The 19,807-nt window shown below is 41.2% G+C and overlaps 1 protein-coding gene across 1 annotated transcript in view; it reads left to right on the top strand.

Annotated features, from left to right (window-relative positions):
- LOC310864363 (neprilysin-like) overlaps positions 1-18,052 on the top strand; it is a 55,081-nt gene extending 37,029 nt beyond the window's left edge. The window contains exons 12-23 of the mRNA XM_083773021.1: positions 92-185; positions 1,578-1,706; positions 8,934-9,032; positions 10,763-10,840; positions 11,037-11,140; positions 11,629-11,687; positions 12,205-12,324; positions 12,424-12,557; positions 12,945-13,010; positions 15,486-15,581; positions 16,023-16,099; positions 16,278-18,052. Of these exons, the coding sequence (XP_083629147.1) occupies positions 92-185; positions 1,578-1,706; positions 8,934-9,032; positions 10,763-10,840; positions 11,037-11,140; positions 11,629-11,687; positions 12,205-12,324; positions 12,424-12,557; positions 12,945-13,010; positions 15,486-15,581; positions 16,023-16,099; positions 16,278-16,377 (1,156 nt within the window). The 3' untranslated portion in view covers positions 16,378-18,052. The remainder of the gene's footprint in view (positions 1-91; positions 186-1,577; positions 1,707-8,933; positions 9,033-10,762; positions 10,841-11,036; positions 11,141-11,628; positions 11,688-12,204; positions 12,325-12,423; positions 12,558-12,944; positions 13,011-15,485; positions 15,582-16,022; positions 16,100-16,277) is intronic.
- Positions 18,053-19,807: the final 1,755 nt, after the last annotated feature.

The raw sequence follows: 19,807 nt of genomic DNA on the forward strand, positions 1-19,807 counted from the left end.
TGCGACTGTGCGTGCGTGTGTGTGCGTGGGTGCGTGCGTGCGTGCATACAATGAATTAAAACGGCATCTGTTTTTTCTGTTGTCCCTGTAGAGACATACAAAACTACATGGCGTGGCGTTTTTCCATGACCATGGTGGTGGGCCTGAGCAGAGCATACAGGGACACCAGGAAGGCCTTCCGCAAAGTATGTCACCTCTTAACCCATTTAGGACTGAGACCAGATTCTACAAAATGTCTTAAATCATGACAGTTTCCTATATGTCAAGGATCCCCAGAATTGCCGCCGAAATATGTCGTTCCAGAGACCCCCCAGAAGCAAATATTTGAGTTAAAAACGTTTGCTGTGAAAGAATATATATTCAAAGATTTGCACACATTTACATGATTTTTGAGCGGCGCCTCCGCTCCATTACGCAGCTATGTGTGTCCCTGTGTGTGTATGTATGTACTGTATGTGTGTCTGTCTCTGTGTCCGAGCACGGACAGCTGGAGCACCTAAAGTGGCCAGTATAGTACAGTGCAGAGTAAAGTGGCACAGACTAGAGTACACTACAGTACGAGCGCTGGGCGTGTTCCTGGGGGTCAGGATGTTCTGGGGACCCCCACACAGTCATTTCTTGACCGTTTCGGACACGGGGTGGCTCGCCCGAACCGTGCCAGCACCCTGGGCGCATTCCTGGGGGTCTGGATGTTCCGGGGACAGAAGTGGGGAGAACAGCGACACAGCACAGCGTGCTAAAAGGGGGAGGGCGGTGCGGTGGAAGTAAGATCTTCAAGCTAATGACGCATCGAGCCTCGACACGTTGTTAGCGTGCAGATCTGCTCTTTATGGTGAACGACACCGCCATACTACAGAAATATAAATTCAGGTATACTGTAGAACTGCGACTCATAGAATGTGCACTTGTTGTATCAGAGCCTTGTCTTTATCACGATTGAACGGTCAAATTATCTAGTCACACAGGTGCTACAAAATGGATTTAACAATTCGCACTGTACTATTTTTACTAGCAAATGCGAGTACCTACTCGCACTGTCGACCCCTGACAGTAACTATAAATAAATGTATAGTTGCACCGCTCAGTTCACAAAAGTGTGATTTTCAAAAATAGCAGATCTACGAGCTTGTAGATCTTCTATTTTTCAATAGCTAAAGTTTAAAATAATGGTTAAAAGTTAAGGTGACACAGATGTGTTCCAGTCTTTAATGGGTTAATACTGTACACAGCAGAATGGTGGTCTGAGTATAACCACAGAAGTTTAAAAATGGAGCCTTAAAGGATTTTGTTTTGCATTGTTACATTAACACTCAGGCTGTGTGTACAGTGCGTGCGTGTCCATTTTCTTTCTGTCCTCCACCCACCACTTCCCCATTCCCTCTGTCTCCATACTAAATAAATTGGTACATGTCGTGCTTCTAAAGCTAATAGGCCAACAACAGAGCTCCACCTAGGGAGTCTCTCCATGATGCAAGGTCAGACCGCTCCACCCAGGCTCCACACAGAGAATACATTTACTCCTCATCTGTTTCCGACTGCCTTCATTGAATAAAAATGCTGTGTAACTCCCCCTGTAGGCTCTGACTGGTACGACGTCAGAGGCGGCAGTGTGGCGCCAGTGTGCCCTCTATGTCAACAACAACATGGACAACGCTGTAGGAAGACTGTATGTGGAGGAGGCCTTCTCTGGAGAGAGCAAAGAGCTGGTCAGTAGGCGTGTTTGATCACATTTTTTATCTATAATTTTTTATCCCACGATTTTGTAACCCATTTTTCACCCCTGTGTCAATTATCTAATGGATCCTGGGCTCTACACACCCTCCGCCAACCTAGTCCCCATATATAGACATGGCTTCCTTCATGCCTGAGTGTCCAAGTTGATCCTTTTATACCTGACCGGGGGGAGTTTCCCTGGTTGGACGTACAGTAGCGCGTAGAAGGAACACGTTATTCCAACACGTTCATTTCCCCTCCATCAGGTACCCCGGCTGGCCAGGGGGAGGCAGTTTGGAGACCAGGATTTGATCACATTTGACTAGACTGGATTGGATTGGCTTGGAAAAGTTGAACATCCTGCTACGTTAAAATGAACACCGGCGAACATGCGTTTTACAAATGCACATACTACCGTAATTTCCGGACTATAAGGCGCACCTGAATATAAGCCGCACCAGCCAAATTTAGGGAAAATCCCAAATATGTACGTATACAAGCCGCACCGGACTATAAGCCGCAGGTGGCCCCCTAGTGGCCGTTACGTTAGCTCAGAGCCTTAGATGGCTCTGTTAGCTGTAAAAATCCATAGATTAGCCGCACCGTTGTATAAGCCGCAGGGTTCAAATCATGGGTAAAAAGTCGCGGCTTATAGTCCGGAAATTACGGTAGTAGCAGGAGTGTGTTTGTCTACACAAGGTTGAGACAAACATACATTTAAAGTAAAAAATGGCCGAGCAGGGTGTGTTTCATGTTAACTGTGTTGCAACTGTGCAAGGATGTTTGACCATGTGTTTGGGCCCAAGTTTTTTGAGAATAGGTATTTTAGTCACATTCCACTGAGTTGTTACCAAGTGTATCACTTTGTGCATCTTGTGTAGTCACTACAGTGTTGTATTGTTTGCTGGCAGCCACTGGCAGGGCAGCTGCTTACCACCAGTCATCGTGTACAGACCACACATTCTGTAACAGATATTGTGTGTGTGTGCGTGCCTGCCTGCCTGCGCGCATGTTTGTGGGCATGCACGTGCAAGAATATCTTTAACACCTGTCATAATTCTGAGTGCCTCACACACCGTAAATCACTGTCACCTCATTGACCACTGCCTAGTCTTCCACGTGGATCTGTCATTATGGCATTTGGCGTGTGTGTGTGTGTGTGTGTGTGTGTGTGTGTGTGTGTGTGTGTGTGTGTGTGTGTGTGTGTGTGTGTGCGTGTGCGTGTGCGTGTGCGTGTGCGTGTGCGTGTGCGTGCGTGCGAGTGACATATGTGCGTTTGGGTGTCTGCCATGAGTATATCTTCCTATCTGTTTGTACTCCTCAGCCTTGAGCAAAACATGACACTCATTGTACGAATGTGTACAAGCATTTCCTTGAGGTCATAGCACATGCTTACACTCTGTACCATACAACCGTCCATCGTCCATCACATGTCACACACACACACACACACACACACACACACACACACACACACACACACACACACACACACACACACACACACACACACACACACGGTGTAGTATTTTTGTAAAGTGTGACCTTCATTTGACCTCATATCGTATTCTGATGCATGTGTTCTGTTGAACATGCAGTCCAGGATGTTTTAAAGTGTGTATGACTAAGCATAAGGATGTTGAAATATTGATGTCACATTCTTCATTATTTGATGGCTCAATAAATTAAAAATAGCAGTAAAAAGGAATTAATCCGTTTTGGATTCTTCAAATCCAAGAGCTCTAGAGACCTATTTGGATTTCTATAATATTTTGTGTATTGTCATATTCCACTCAAATACAAACACACAGTACATAGGCATTCATACAAAACACACAATTGTAAATGCATAAACACACATACAGTATAAATACATACACATACTGTATACCTATGCTCACACACGCAGGCAGGCAGGCTGGCACACACACACACACACACACACACACACACACACACACACACACACACACACACACACACACACACGCACACACGCACACACACACACACACACACTGCAAGGATTTCGTGTGGAAAAGGTCCAGTAAGTAAGTGTCCATTCTACATAGGTGGTGGCTAACCACAGTGTTGTCAGAGTGTGGTCAAGGAGTGTGGTAGTTATAGAGGAGACTGCTGATGGTATGTGACGCTGGAATGCGTCTGTCGTTCTCCATCAGGTCTTGGCCTCCTCCCTATTTTAATTTCTTCATTTTGCTGATTGGTTTAGTTGCATTTTAATCATTCAATATACCATTTTTCTTGACAACATTATTGTGATGCTTTCTTTTATACGTGACTGTTCCTGGACAGGTTTTTCTAACCAGCACATAATTGACATCAGACATCAGACTGTTACAGAAGCGTGAATTCCGTTTGTGTCCGAGCAGAGGCATGGCTGAGGCATGGTAACGCCCCGCCTGCCTGTGATTGGTCTACTGACACTGCCCGTCTTGACTGTCCTCCGAGACGCGAGGTTACTCCGTGGTGAGATTGAGAAATAAATAATACAACAAGAGAATGACAGCTTGGCACGCGCGACAGAATCCAGCCTTGTAACTAACTTGTAATTGCTTTGATTGAATACATATGTTGTACTAAGATTTGATTTGGGTAAATAAAGTGTTAGTGTTGATTATCGTGTATTAATCTAATTATAGTAAACTAATACTATTACACTAAAAAGGATAAAGATGAAGGGAAAATATACCTCTTTATAGTACAATAATGTTTCAACACAAACGCTTTATTTTAGAACACACCCAGCCAAATCATATTATGGCGTGGATGTTCAATCAATTATTCCTTCAAAGCAAGGAATAATTAGGCATAAACAATATTAGTTTGCCTCTTCTACAAAAATAAAACGTACAAGTTAGCGTTCTCTTGTATCATACCATACTACTTATGGTACGTATTATTTCCCACCACGGAGTAACCTCGCATCAGACTATCCAGGATTCCAGGCATCCAGCATATCCACCTTGGACGGAGCTCGGAGGACAGTCAAGACAGGCAGTGTCGGTAGGCCAATCACAGGCAGGCGGGGCGTTACCATGCCTATGCTCGAACACAAACGGAATTCACGCGTTACAGAATGGTGGTTACCAGATTACAGCAAAAGACAGCTAATATGCGCAGAGAGAAAGATATTCCAGCGTTCTTTTATTCTTTTCAGTTTCTGCAAGTTGGTTAACTTTGTTGCAAGTGTTCATACTGTTCAGCTTTCTGCAGTTCAAGTTAGGGACTTCTCATAGGCAAATTCACAAGCTGAAAGTAGTACAGGGATGTGGAGTGAAAAACCATCTTCAATACATTATGTCCAACCTGTCCATATGCACCTGGGCTGGTCAGGTTTGCATAATTTATGAGCCATTCGTAGATAGAAATAGAGGCATACATACTGTGCACATTCTATCACCAATTAAAAAGGCCATACTGTATAAATTGACTGGTCAGGCCATCTGTACTTTGTACTGACCAGATAAGCATATGATAAGTATAGATAAGTATAATTTTCAATCTATCACCAGTAAAATTGCCATAGTAGACAGGTAGTATACAGAGTATTAACAGTAATATGGTTCAATATGTGCACTGTGCACGTAGGCATGTATAGGTGGATATAGACATACCGGTAAGTATAATGTACAATCTATCACCAATAAATTGGTCATCTAGAACAGGGGTTCTCAACGTTTTTGGCTCGGGACCCCCAGAAATGCTTTGGTCATGTCTCGCCAAATATATAATCTAGAAGATATATAGGTACAGAGTAGCAACAGTAATGTCTATCTATATTGTAAGTACAGTCAGTCTGCAATGTATGAAGTGAGCACTACACTGTAAATATATCAGTGTTAACAGCAGTTGGCCTGAGAAAGACCAACGCAGGCCTTTGATATACAGTACAATTTACAATTTAGGCATTTAGCAGACGCTCTTAATCCAGAGCGATTTACATTAAGCAAGAACAAAAAGCGTAGGAATACATCACATAAAAGCATTTATCATGAAACATGTGTAAGCTAAGAAAGTAACAGTGGAATATCTATATAATGAAACTATACATATATACTACTATGCTATACATATGTACTATGGCGTGCGATGACTACATATACAATGCAATTATAGTGCTGTCTACATAACATGCTATAAGTCTGTATCAAATGCTATCTAAGTCTACGGAAGTGCTATCTAAGGGGGTAGGGTAAGTGCTATGGGCCATGATGGAGTCTGAAAAGGTGGGTTTTTCAGACTACGGCGGAAGATTGGGAGTGATGCTGCAGTTCTGACTGCAATGGGAAGTGCATTCCACAGTTTTGGAGCCAGAAGGGAGAAGAGTCTGGGACGTGTGGAGCGTTGTCCCGGCGTTTTTAGTGAGGGTACTTCCAGCTTCCCTGCGTTGGCTGATCTGAGTGCGCGGGAGGGTTTGTAGGGTTCAATCATACTTGCAAGATATGGGGGAGCCATACCTTTGGTTGCTTTGAATGCCAGCATCAGAGTTTTATATTCTGTGCGGGCAGCGACCGGGAGCCAGTGGAGGGAGCGGAGCAGGGGGGAGACATGTGAGAATTTTGGCTGGTTGAAGACCAAGGGAGCTGCGGCATTTTGGATCAGCTGGACAGGCTTAAGTGCGCATGCTGGTAGGCCAGTAAGCAGAGTCAGCCTAGTAGTCCATGTGTCCAGTGTCTAAATAAAGCAAAAACTGGCAAAACAAAAAGAACAAAGAAATAGGCCTACCATCCTCTCATCAAGACAAAAAGTTAAAACCAATTCAGTAAATAAACTTTTGGTTTGGTGTCTGCTCACATTCCCTTCGAATTTTTGTCTTTTAAAGCAGACTTCTTGGGTTATAAATTATAATAGATAATGATTCGTTTACTATTTGAAATTTACAATTTAGGCATTTAGCAGACGCTCTTAATCCAGAGCGACTAGTATTAATATTGTTGCTATCTTATAAACCATACACTGTTACAGCATTAGTATACAACTTGGCTACTAGACTGTGAAAAGCAATATGACCAACAGCCATGTTATTTGAGTCTGATGACAGATTTGGGAGGAGAGATTCTCATATTCCTTCCCTTTGAATAACCTGGAGCTGCCATGCATGAGCACACACAGCTCACCAGGTCTACTCCTGTCCCATGTTGTGGAAATATCACGCCCTGTCTCCTGTTATCCTATCACAGTACACCCCATCTAGTGCATAGCCATCTGCATACCTCTCAGCCCTCTCGCATGATTTTGCATCCAGCCACCTTTTGTACTTTTTAAACCTAGCTCTTTCAATATAGCGTCCCTACTGTAAATTGGGCATGTCATTATGGACGTTTTTCTAAAATGTTCAAACATTTTCAATAGTTTTTCTAACATATGGAAAATAGTCCAATGATTTTATGATTTTCATCATCATCATCACCTTTATTTATACTCGGAAATAAAGTTGAGGGCAAGCCCTCATTTTCAATGTAGCTGAGGTTACAATACACAAAATACAGACAATACATCCAACACAACATTATAAATCAGGATAAATTACAAAGGAACTTTATGCAGAACAACCACTCAATAAAATAAATCAATTAAGGCTAAGCTCAGAGATAGTCCGGTTTGCTGGAGGTGTGATGAGGACCCCGGTACACTTATTCATGTATTGTGGGAGTGCCCTAGGGTACAGACGCTATGGTGTGATATTCATGAGAATAATGCAAATCACAAACCAGGATATTCCTTATACACCTGCTCTCTTTATTCTGGGTGATCCATCGCCATTAAAACACCTCCCTGCACCTCTAGCTGACTGGATTCATACAGCATTAATGGTGGGCAGGAAAATCATTGTTAAGGAATTGAAGTCTCAGGTTTTGCCTCCAGCACATGTATGGTTCACTCAGCTTGGTATTGTGGCTGCTTTGGAGAGATTATCCTTTCAGATGAATAATCAGTTGGATAAATATGATTCGAAGTGGAACGTGTTCCTCAGTCATGTTGCAGGTCCCTGATGTGATCCATGGTCAGGCAATGCCCTTTTGATTGTTTACTGTATTAGTATACATATGATACGGTTGATGATGCTGCGTGTTTGGTCATGTAAACTAATTTAATTTGTTTTATATTATGTGTTCATACATAATGTCCATGCATACGTATTATGTTGTTGTTGTTGTAGCTTGTGTCTGTTTTCTGTATTTGTAAATAATCCAAATAAAGTACTGATCATAAAACATAAATCAATCAATCAATTGAAGCAGGAGCAATCACGGTGAAAAATGTTCTGGAGCATTCCTTTGAACTGACCGAAAGAAGGCAGGGAGCTCAGTTTTAAAGAGTTTTGGAGTTCATTCCATGAAGTTGGGCCACTGACAGAGAAAGCTGTCTTGCCCAACTCTGTCTGAGCCTGAGGAATCTTGAGCCTTAAGAAATCACTAGAGCGGGTCTGATAGGTGCTATTGTTCAAGTTGGAACAAATATAATATTTTATAGCTTATGACCTGATGTGAGCTTGCAGATCAGCTATTTTTGCACAAAACAGTTGATTGGCTTACGCTTGAGGTTACACCTGTTCAGTCTGAACTGGAAAAAGCTGCTTGCCGCCATGATGCCCCCAGTTCATGGAACACTTGCACTAAAAAATATTGCCCAAATATCCTATGGACATTCTAATTACCTGCTCTTAAATCTCCCTACCTCACTATGTAATTGTTTTTAACTTACTAGTTGTCTGTTAAGGTTTTATTTTGTTATTGCTGTGTTGTATATAATCTGTACAGTATATGTCTTGAGTGTGAGTGTGTGTGTGTGTGTGTGTGTGTGTGTGTGTGTGTGTGTGTGTGTGTGTGTGTGTGTGTGTGTGTGTGTGTGTGTGTAATCTCATCAGCATTGCAAATGAGGGTGAACCTCAATGCTCTTTTCGACTATAAAGGTTTCAATCAATAAGGCTCACAGTAGTGGTTAAATTACTGAGGCATGTTCCAGAAAAGTTGCTGTGTTTGGTTTACATGCAAAAGACTTGCATTCTAGGTACTGTAATGTAGAATACAATGCACTATGCTCTGTTGTACTGTGATAGTTCTGTATTCATACTCAGTATAAGAGTACAGTAAGAGAATAAGACACAGTGACACGTTAGCAATTTATTTTGTCTAACAAATTGTGTGTGTGTGTGTGTGTGTGTGTGTGTGTGTGTGTGTTCTACATAATCTCATCAGATGGATGAGATGATTGCTGATATCCGGGAGGTCTTCATTAGTAACCTTGATGATTTGACTTGGATGGAAGCAGAGACAAAGAAAGCAGCCGCAGAGAAGGTTTGGCTCATTATTTTCTTTTTTATAAACAGGGGGCACATAACTTTTGGGGGCTAGTTCTCAGAGCAGATGTTGCTTGGTGCACACTGTGGGCATATGTCTCTACTCTACCACAACGTTACTTTAGCCATCATGAGATTGCACATGAGTTCTGCAGCCGCACTGAGGCACTCCAACACAGATAAAACTAGAAAAAGTGCCCCTCGGGGCACAGGTCTCCACCAGGATTTGCGTGATGTATGGATAAAATGCGAGTAATATAAAGAAATGTGTTTTGCAAAAATCGTCCTGATGGTGGAGCTATAACAGGCAGATGCCACCATGAGGCTAACTTTAAAATGTTTTAAGTGGCATTTCTTCCTCTGCCTAGTGGGAATATGTGTGCATAATTGCACAGAAATCGCACGCTGTGTTAAGATTTGAGGCATTTTGTTCCAAACGGACCAATCCTGCAAACTTTGGAAGGAAATCTTAGCCAATGAGGATGGAATATGGGGAAGCGGACAGATCCGTGTTGATCACAGTTAAAGATTGTGTATAGTACCGATTTGCGTGATGAGTGGATAAAATGTGTAGGAGTAATCTACAGAAATGTGTTTTGCAAAAGTTGGCCTCATGGTGGCGCTATAACAGGCTGTTGTGAAAAATTGGGGCAGAGGTTTGTCGTTGGCATCCAGGGTGTGTGTGTGCAAAGTTTGGCGTTGTCGGTGCCGGAGATTAGCTGTACACGGGCGGACGGACACACACACGGACAGACGGAGTGCAAAACATACTCTCTCCCCATGCCTTATAAACTACTCACCTTAATGCTGTGGAGGTTCCATATTTAACATAATTCCAAAGTGTGTACATGGTTTAAGTCCTGGATTGATTGATTGGTTGGTTGATTTATTGACCAGCATATGTACAAGAACAAAGATGATGTTTTTGGCACAGGATCACACAAGAAACCCCAGAGGCTTATTTCCATTGTGGTCCCACAACAACAATAAAAAACAAGAATACAAATCTAACATCATGACCTGTGGGATTTAAAAGACTCTTTAGGGAGGACTTAAGAGTTTTGTGACTGTGGGCAACCCATTCCATGCAACAGCTGCAGAATACAAAAAATGCATGGAACAAAATATCTATGCACATCACAAACCCTTGAAAAGTATTTTAATAAATACTTCATAAACAACACTCTCTGTTTCACTCTAAGCCAACCAAGGCTCACAGATGGTTTTCATATCGTAAAGAAGAATCGTGGGACGTGGGTTCTTGTTTACTTGTTTAGAGACTAGTGATCCGAACAGCTTGTCATGGCAGCTTGGTTACAACCAAAACTGACTTCCTCTTCCTCTTACAAATAAGAGCCACTTGTAATGATTAGTCAATACTAGTATAAGTAAAATGTCTACAGGACGTACAGTAGATAGACATTTGTAGTAAGTGACACCAGAGCGGTTACGCAAGAGTGCTTCATTTAGTTTACATTTATTTTGACCACACATGCGCACCTGCACACCAGTTATGTGCACCCCTGTTTATAGAAGATACAATTACATTTAGCAGTAATATCAGCCGTCTTTTCTGTTCTGTTCTATTCTATTCTTGGCTATTATTGGCTGTTCTATTCTGTCATTCACAACAGTGAACACTTCAACAGACATGATGATAATGGGACTGAAATTATATTCATGACACCAGGGTTTGTTTACAATGCAGTTCTCCCCCTGTCTCTGTAGGCACGGGCTATCCGCGAGCGGATTGGCTACTCTGAAAACATCATGAATGAACAATACCTGAACAACGAGTACAAAGATGTGAGTGAGGATATGATCCTGAGATTGGTACATGGGCTCATATGCATAAGACAGAATATAGATGAAGTTGATGTTATTGCAGATTGGCAGATTGCAGGCCATGACTTTTCAGAGAATTAATGACATGTGTGGCTGATTGTGCTCAGTATGGTGAACCTTCCTGTTTATATTTCCGTTGCCCGTGTGTTGGGGTTAGCTCAACTACAGTGCAGAGGAGTACTTTGAAAACATCCTACAAAACCTGGACTATGCGCAGAAGAAACGCCTGAGGAAACTGAGAGTCAAAGTCAACAAGGAAGAGTAAGGTCCTTATCAACTGTGGTTTTCTGCTCGTTTGGAGAACTAGATCATTCCGTATACTTGGTTAAACTCACAACACTGAGCACTGCAGATAACGTAGGTGGACCAATTACTGCTCATGTTATCACGGTACAATAAGTGATATCCATGATTCATTGCACTTTAATCCTGGATTCAATTCAGTGGATTCACCTCCTCCTACACACACACACACACACACACACACACACACACGCACACATAAACACACATACACACACACACACACACACACACACACACACACACACACACACACACCATGCACACGCACACAGGCACACACACACACACCCCCTCCAAGCCTCCAAGCCTTCAACAGCAAAATAGGTGTGCTAACATTGGAGCGGATATTAAACACCGACAATATTCACATCTTTCATGAAATTCTCGTGTTGTGTGCTATATTCCCCTGCCCTGCTCTCATGCCTCTTTCCATTTTACTTCAGGTGGGTTACCGGAGCTGCTATTGTCAATGCCTTCTACTCATCCAGCAAAAACCAAATAGGTAATTCACATATCATGGGTGCAAAACATGCATACATACCACCAGACAAACACCTATACAAATACATACATAGCTGCACATCACATGCAGATGCACATCTATCATCATTGCTGTCTCGGACATTATGTCATTATGTGAGATCACAGTTCAAAAAGCTGTTTGCATACTGGGTGCTTATTGGATCAGCTGGATAGTGCACAGAATTATGCTCCTTGTGCGTGTGAGGACTCCTGATCACCGTCTCTCTCTCTCTCTGCTACTGTATGTCTGCACTTGGTTTCCTGTCTCTCTACACTTAACAATCTACAGTGGGGGAAAGTAACTAATTCAATCTCAACTACCATGATTTAAGTACAATTGTGAGGTACTTTTACTTGTATTTGGAATACAGGACTTTTTGACAACGTTAAGTATTTTTTAATATGACATGCTAAAAAATGGTTACGTAATCGGAATACTGCCTAAATAAAAGCTTTAACATGTCCAAAATGAATAAAGCTTTCCTCCTTCATGTCAGTTTTCCCAGCAGGCATCCTTCAGCCTCCCTTTTTCAGCAAGGGCCAATCTAAGTCTCTCAACTATGGCGGCATTGGCATGGTGATTGGGCATGAGATCACACACGGCTTTGATGATAACGGTGAGTGTCTCCCACACTGTTCCTCCCCGATGCAGCTCTGAGGGATTGTGTTCCATTTCATGAGAAAACAATGCTAATGCTGTTTCACTTGCTTACTAGGTCGCAACTATGACAAAGATGGAGACCTGAAGGACTGGTGGACACCAGGATCCACTCAGGGGTTCCTGGAGCTGTCTAAATGTATGGTGGACCAATATGGCAACTACTCCTGGGACTTGGCCAATGGGCTTCATGTAGGTCCTTTACACATTATTGTGATTTACTCGTGTATATGTGCAGTATTATAGTTGTGCTTCTCAGTCTATTTATTTATTTTATTTTTCACACGTTCCATTTATTTATTTTTCTCTTCTCTCCAATTAGTACTACAGATGAAAAACTGTTTTTCAAGTCCACACTATTTATCAATAATAAATACATTTATCCGTATAAATGATGGATAAGGGGTCAGGACAACGAGGCCTTTTCGTGGAGGGGTCAGAATAAAATGTTGCTTTTAGCACACAGACTATTACTTTACAAGAAATTGTTTTGCTGAAATACAGCATTATATTTGTAGTCAATCTCTCTCTCTCTCTCTCTCTCTCTCTCTCTCTCTCTCTCTCTCTCTCTCATTTTAGTTAAATGGGAACAACACACTGGGAGAGAATATTGCTGACAACGGAGGGATACGACAAGCTTTTCAGGTAAAGACCCAGATCAATGTTGTGATTATTGTGTTATTGTGATTTTTTTTGTGAAAACAGGAGCCAAGTAGAACATAATTGTGTAACAATGTTTAAGAACTGGCAGGGAACACAAGGAACGAACCCACAGAGCACTGCCCTGTAGTTACGGTGTCGCTGTATTCAAGTGGTTCGTCTATACACACAGGTGAACACAACTGACAATAAACACAGGGATAGGCTAGCCTGAAAGAGCCCTATGCTTTTCTGGGCATAGAGGGGCGGAGTAAACTAGTGCTGGAAACCGACACCGACTTTGGTTCACCAACCTATGAGCCCACCTCCCCTCCGCCCGCTCCCCTCCCCTCCCCAGTAGAATGCAGCGGAGAACACTGACGTCACCAAATTTGGAGTGACACCGCTCTGCACTGGTATTGGTTAGATAAATACAAGGTTTACTCCCACTCCTATGCCACTTTTCTTGCTGGGCTCGCCTAGGCTTTTTTTCCCTTTTAAAAACAAAAAGCCATGCGGTCCCGAGGCTAGGGATAGGCTAACACTAACAGAGTCAAATTTCTAGACACAGTTGAACACAAAAGGTAAATAACACAGGATTGGCAAAGAATTGGAATTGGAAATAATCTCTTGCCTAGACCTAAAGTACTGAATGATTATCACCCTGTTGCCCTTGTATCCCTTGTTATGAGGACATTTGAACTTATTGTGAAACCCGACATTTTGCATTACACCCTTAACAGTTTGCCTACACGTCAATAAGGACATTTCAGATAACACATTAAATGAGCCACCCTAAAAAAAATCAAGAATCAATTTGCTTTTTATTGAACTGCTTAAAGGACCACAGTTTGCCGGCCACTGCTACAGAGCTGACAATGAGGTTATATGATCTTCCCTTCTTCTCTGGAGTCCTGCCTCAAAGCAGACCAGAGGTAGAAAACTGTCGTTCCCTTATGTCATCACTAGGGACACAGGCATCAGTAAGCAGGAACTGGGGATGGCAATGAAGGACCGGGAAGTCTGGCGTGTTATTGTGAAATCCACGATCTCGACAGCGGTCGAAAAATGATGATGACTACAATGACCATAATGCTTTGCTGCACTCACCCCACCTTGTGAATAGGGAGAGGGCTGTCTTACAGAGACAACATGTAGTACAGAAAGGAAGTGAGACCAGTGTCCATGACATCACTGGCACTTTGAAATACTAAAATATGTAAAGAAATGTATTACACACATAATAACCCCCAGGAAAGTGTTTCTTGTCTCCCAAACATCATTCAAATAAGATCTGGATGCAAAAGGGGAAGTGGCCCTTTAATTATACAGCCTCATGTTCTTGCACACAGGCAGTTTGTTCACTGACTTCTTAACAAACAAAGTGTTAATGGAACCGTGTCCAGTAAACTCTCTCACTCTTCGACTGGATCCCCCCAGGGCTGCATGGGTGCTTTCACCACTTTCATTTGATCAATCAATGCATCAAGATTTGTCGATGCTGATTACTCTGTAATCAGTGCAAGATCCTGGCCCCGTCCTTGATTAATTTCAGGTCTTCCCTCCAAATAAATATGGCTAAGACCAAAGAAAAATGTATTGATTTTCAGAGAAGAGTCAGTTGTAGCAGTGAATAGTATTTGGCCACGGTCCTAGACATGACACTGATGAAAATGTTTTATTTAGTCTGTCCCTTCTTCTAATATAATTTACTGGTTTACTTTGGTCTGTTTACAAAGTCTGTTTACACAAACTGCATTGGACTCAGTGTCACATTTCTTCATAAAAATTGTAACAAACCAATGGTCATGCTGTGCCATTATGATTACTGGTACTACCTTAGTAATAACCTTCAGCACAGTGAGTGAAATCTCAAAGGCCCATGCCATTGTTTTGGACCCTCAACGTCCTTGAGTGATATATTGTATATGTATTTGTGTTACACTGTCTGTAAAGCGAACATGCCCCTCAGTGGGCAAATTGTCCCTTGGTGAAGATTTTTACTCAGGTGTTCCTATTTTGGGGTGTTATTGGGGTGTAAATATGATTCCATGTTACCTCATTATGGGAAAATATTTTTTTTCCTTTTTTTAACAGTATATATAACGGCATGTGTCATTTTACAAAACACCAAAACGACCTATATTTTTATATTTATATATATATATGTATATATATATATATATATATATATATATATATATATATATATATTAGGGATGTCCCGTTATTTTGCTCCTGATCCGATTATTTGATTTTGAGTATCTGCAGATATTTTTATAGACCACTTGTGCCATAATTATCACAATAGTACAATATCCAAAATCACAGACAATATCCAGTCTAATATCATAATATGGATATAATATTTAATATTGATACTGGGAATGTCCCGATCAAGTTTTTTTGCAATATATAGATCTTGAAATAAAATGCCAACGTTTAAGAACTAAAGCTATGTATGTTGTTGATGCATTGCAGGCCTACAAGAACTATGTGAACAAGCATGGAAAGGAGCATCCATTGCCTGGCATTGAACTCTCCCATGATCAACTCTTCTTTCTTAACTTCGCTCAGGTAGTGGGTGCGTGGTTGGTTGGATGGATGGATGGATGGATGGATGGATGGACGGATGGATGGATGGATGGATGGATGGACGGACGGACGGACGGACAGATGGATGGATGGATAGATGGATGGATGATAGTGGTCAGGAGGTAGACGCAACATCCCAGTAAATTCAACGGGTGCTCGAACAAAATAAATAAACTGTAAAAGAAGAAGGAAGTCTGCACATGTACCAGAGCGGGAAAAAAACATATACAACGTACTGATACTAGTCAGGTGGTATATGTTTTTTCTGCTCTGGTAATTAATTTTGTTTTTGGGAGCTTATAAAACGGTGTGCAGACTTCCTTCTTCTTTTTTGGATGGATAGATGGGTGGATGGATGCCAGACCGACAGCAGCACAGCAATAAGCATTAATGTATTGCTGCCACAATTTGTATCTCTTCCAGGTTTGGTGTGGAACACATCGACCGGAGCAAGCTGTAAACTCCATCAAAGTGGACGTACACAGTCCAGGAATGTTCAGGTAGGTTCAAGCTTCTGCAACATCTGCATCAATCAGTTGTATAAGCATTTTGAAAGTATCTACAGTATTTATGAGACTATACCCAATAAGTACTATGGCCAATTTCATTTATCAAATAAACTCTTTCTGGAACAAACGTTTGCCCTTACTCTATCTAATCCCTTCATCTGGGGTACAGGGTACTGGGTTCCCTCCAGAACTTCCCAGAGTTCGCCAAAGCATTCAGCTGCAAGGAGAACAACTACATGGTCCCTGATAATGTTTGCCAGGTCTGGTGAGAGACGGGGGTTTGGTGCAGACTGAGGTGCTCCCAAAGACTCCCAAGGACTTTCTCTCTGTTAGAGCACTAGTCTGGGCTAGGGATAGGAATGCTCCCCCCTTTAGTTCTCTCCTGGATGGACCACACTCTACCAGCCGTCTGCAGTTCACACTTCCTCAAACGATAGCAGTGGACTGCACCTTTTATGAATAGACAGAGTACTGTGTCTCTGTGACTCGCTGAAACTGTTCTTCATTCAGTCAGCCTCATTACAGTATGCTGTACCCCACTGGATATGATCTGTCCTGGTCATTGACCATCTTCAATTTTTATATATATGCCATCAGTCATTTATTTTAGTATTTTATTTTTCTGTCATTGAAATGTATTCTTTTTGGAGGCTTCTGTGTGTGTGTGTGTGTGTGTGTGTGTGTGTGTGTGTGTGTGTGTGTGTGTGTGTGTGTGTGTGTGTGTGTGTGTGGACTGTATGAGGACTGTATGATGATACTATTATATTTGGCCCTGAACTGTTCACCTTTCATGTATTCTAGTTGGTTTTGGTCTTAATCTACCAGACCATCTCTTTACATAGCCTACATATGAATGTGCTCTAGGTGTATTCATTGACTGTAATGTAACAGTTATATTAGCTAAATTATTTCTATATTTGTTGCATATTTAAGGAAATCAGATCTATTTTATTGAATAGGCCAATAAGAATAACTAGAACAACATATTATTCTATATTTAATGTTACAACTTTATTGTAGTTTTAAACCAAGTGAGAACAGTTTAAGACCAAAATAATGGTCTACTCTAAAATGAAAACCAAAATGACATTTTTGCCTTTTAAGATGACGCCTCATCAGGAATTATAAAACTGACAATCGACAGACATGAAACATGTATCCCTTTTTTCACTCTCTGTCTATTCTGTCTATGTTGCAATGTTTCTTTCTATGCCAATATGATCACTGCATAATGTCAAGCAAATGTGTACGCCTTACATGATGGTGTGTGTGTGTGTGTGCGCGCACGTGCGAGAGAGAGGGATGGGATTTTTTGAACATGCACAGTATGCAGGAGAGTAGAAATGGTAAGGAAAGTGTTAAGTGTTCAAAATAGTGTTCATCCTTTCTCAGTTATCTCATGTTCACCTTGCTTTTATTCACATAAACTTTACTGATAATTCACCTCTTATCTCTAGATTCTCCCCATCCACATGAGCCAAATGATACATGAGCCGATAATTGCTAAGGACTCTAAAGGATTAACTCTAGCCTTTCTCCTTGAGCTGGATCTTTACAAATTTTCCAAAGTGTAAATGTAGTTTTCTCAAAGCTATTTGAAGGTAGTTTGCATCAAGTCAGTGGATCTCAAGCAAGGATTTGTGTTGCTTTATTTCAATTTTTTTAAATATGTAAATCGATATAGAGATTAATGTGCCATGATCTGATTGCATACACTTGCCACATCCGTTTTGTACTACACTGTAATTTCACTCTGTCTCCTTGTCTCTGCCTTTTCCTCCCTCTCTCTCTCTCTCTCTCTCTCTCTCTCTCTCTCAAAACACACTCCACCTGTAGAGGAACAGACAGATATACCTCAGTTGCCTGTATTTAGATACTTTGTAATAATGATACTGATAACAAGCATCTTGAGGAGCAATTTTTTTTTGCTTTTAAAATAAATCTTTAAAGAAAATACTGTGTCTTCTCTAGGGTAATTGGATTGGAGGGATTGTTTTGTTGTGTGCTCACACACCGTACAAGTGTGTAGAAGGGAGTTCCTACCGCGCCTCTAGCCTATGGCAGGCCAGTCTGGTGCATCTCAGAAGCAGGACAGGTTACATGCGAAAAAGAAGGCACTGGAGCAGCTCAGACAATTCAGGCCCTTAATTTAATAACAGGGTGCAAATAAAAGTGACAACATTTCGATGTTTAAGTTACATCTTCGTCAGGTCATAGCCCGAGGGGGCAACACAGTAAGTACACACATGGTACAGGGGCAGGCCCTTAGTTAACCACATACAGTAGGCAGCAATCATTAGTTCATACAGTAGTTACATATTTTTCACATGGAGCATACAATTAAGGAATTATCCAGATGAAAGTTAAAGTGCATTTGGACTATAAATATACAGACTATAAATACACAAATGTAGGAAAGATAGTACAAAAATAGTTTTTTGTTTGTTTTAAGAGCCAGCTGTCAAGTTAAATTTAAGTACATATGAGTACATATTAAGTATATATATATATTATATATATATATATAAAAATAAAAAATGTGTACGAGCCTTACTGTGTTGCCCCCTCGGGCTATGACCTGATGAAGATGTAACTTAAACATCGAAACGTTGTCTCTTTTATTTGCACCCTGTTATTAAATTAAGGGCCTGAATTGTCTGAGCTGCTCCACCATACAAGTGTGTGTTTGTGTGTGTGATGACTACCACATATTTGAGAAGAATTCAAATACAAGAAATCATAACTTAATTCATTAGGTGTAGCGTGGGATAGAGATTATTGTAAAAGTGGTGGGACGATTTGAAATCAAGTCAATGGCAAATACAATAGGGATGCATCAATATGGAAATTCTTGACCAATACAGATGTTTTAAAAAACAATTTAGCCGATAGCCAATGCTGATACCGATATATATTTATATAGTTTTTGGTATTATTATTTCCCCCTGTTGTGCTTGGGAAACAAATACATCTTCATTATAATACATAACTGTTCAGAATCTGCAGAAACACAACATAATTGCCTTGATGCAAGTAGCATTAACACAACGAGTGTCAGCTGGACAGTTAGTTAAAAACCCTTGAATATGAAATTATGTTTACTGTGATTATGGTAAGCTTACATTTCATATCACAAACACCATAGAAAAAGGTCCTGTGACTTTAACCAGCAAAGAAAATCACACCCGTGTGAAGTGAGCGGCCTCTTATCATACATTAATTTGTGTAGGACAAAAATGCTCGTCCACATATGACGTAAATTCTCCATTCATTGTCAATGGGCATTTAATGTTTGTGTAAGACAAAAATCTACACTAGCTGAATATAGGAGGGGCACTAGAAGCCCTAGCAGCCCACAGCATGTGACGATTTCCGTTTTCCTCATCATAACAGATGCATCTACTCTCTTTCTCCGCGGCGAAGACGGATTTTCTTTTTAATTATTACATTGGGGCTGATTAAACACATAAAACAAAAGTCGCGTATGTCCGATATGGCAGCGACATTAACCTGGAGTAATCCATTCAAAGCACGGAAACTGTTAAAATTGGCTAATGTGAGGGCCGGCGGACTTATGACTCAAACAGAACCATATGACTGCCGGCAGCCCGTCACTGGGACTCAGACATAACCCTGCCATATGAGCATATACTGATGAAATCAGGGATCCCCATATATGGGCATAAAATGGACAAGTAG

The sequence above is a fragment of the Protomyctophum parallelum genome (assembly GCF_964188405.1).
Source record: "Protomyctophum parallelum genome assembly, chromosome: 9".
In the NCBI taxonomy this organism is placed as follows: Eukaryota; Metazoa; Chordata; class Actinopteri; order Myctophiformes; family Myctophidae; genus Protomyctophum; species Protomyctophum parallelum.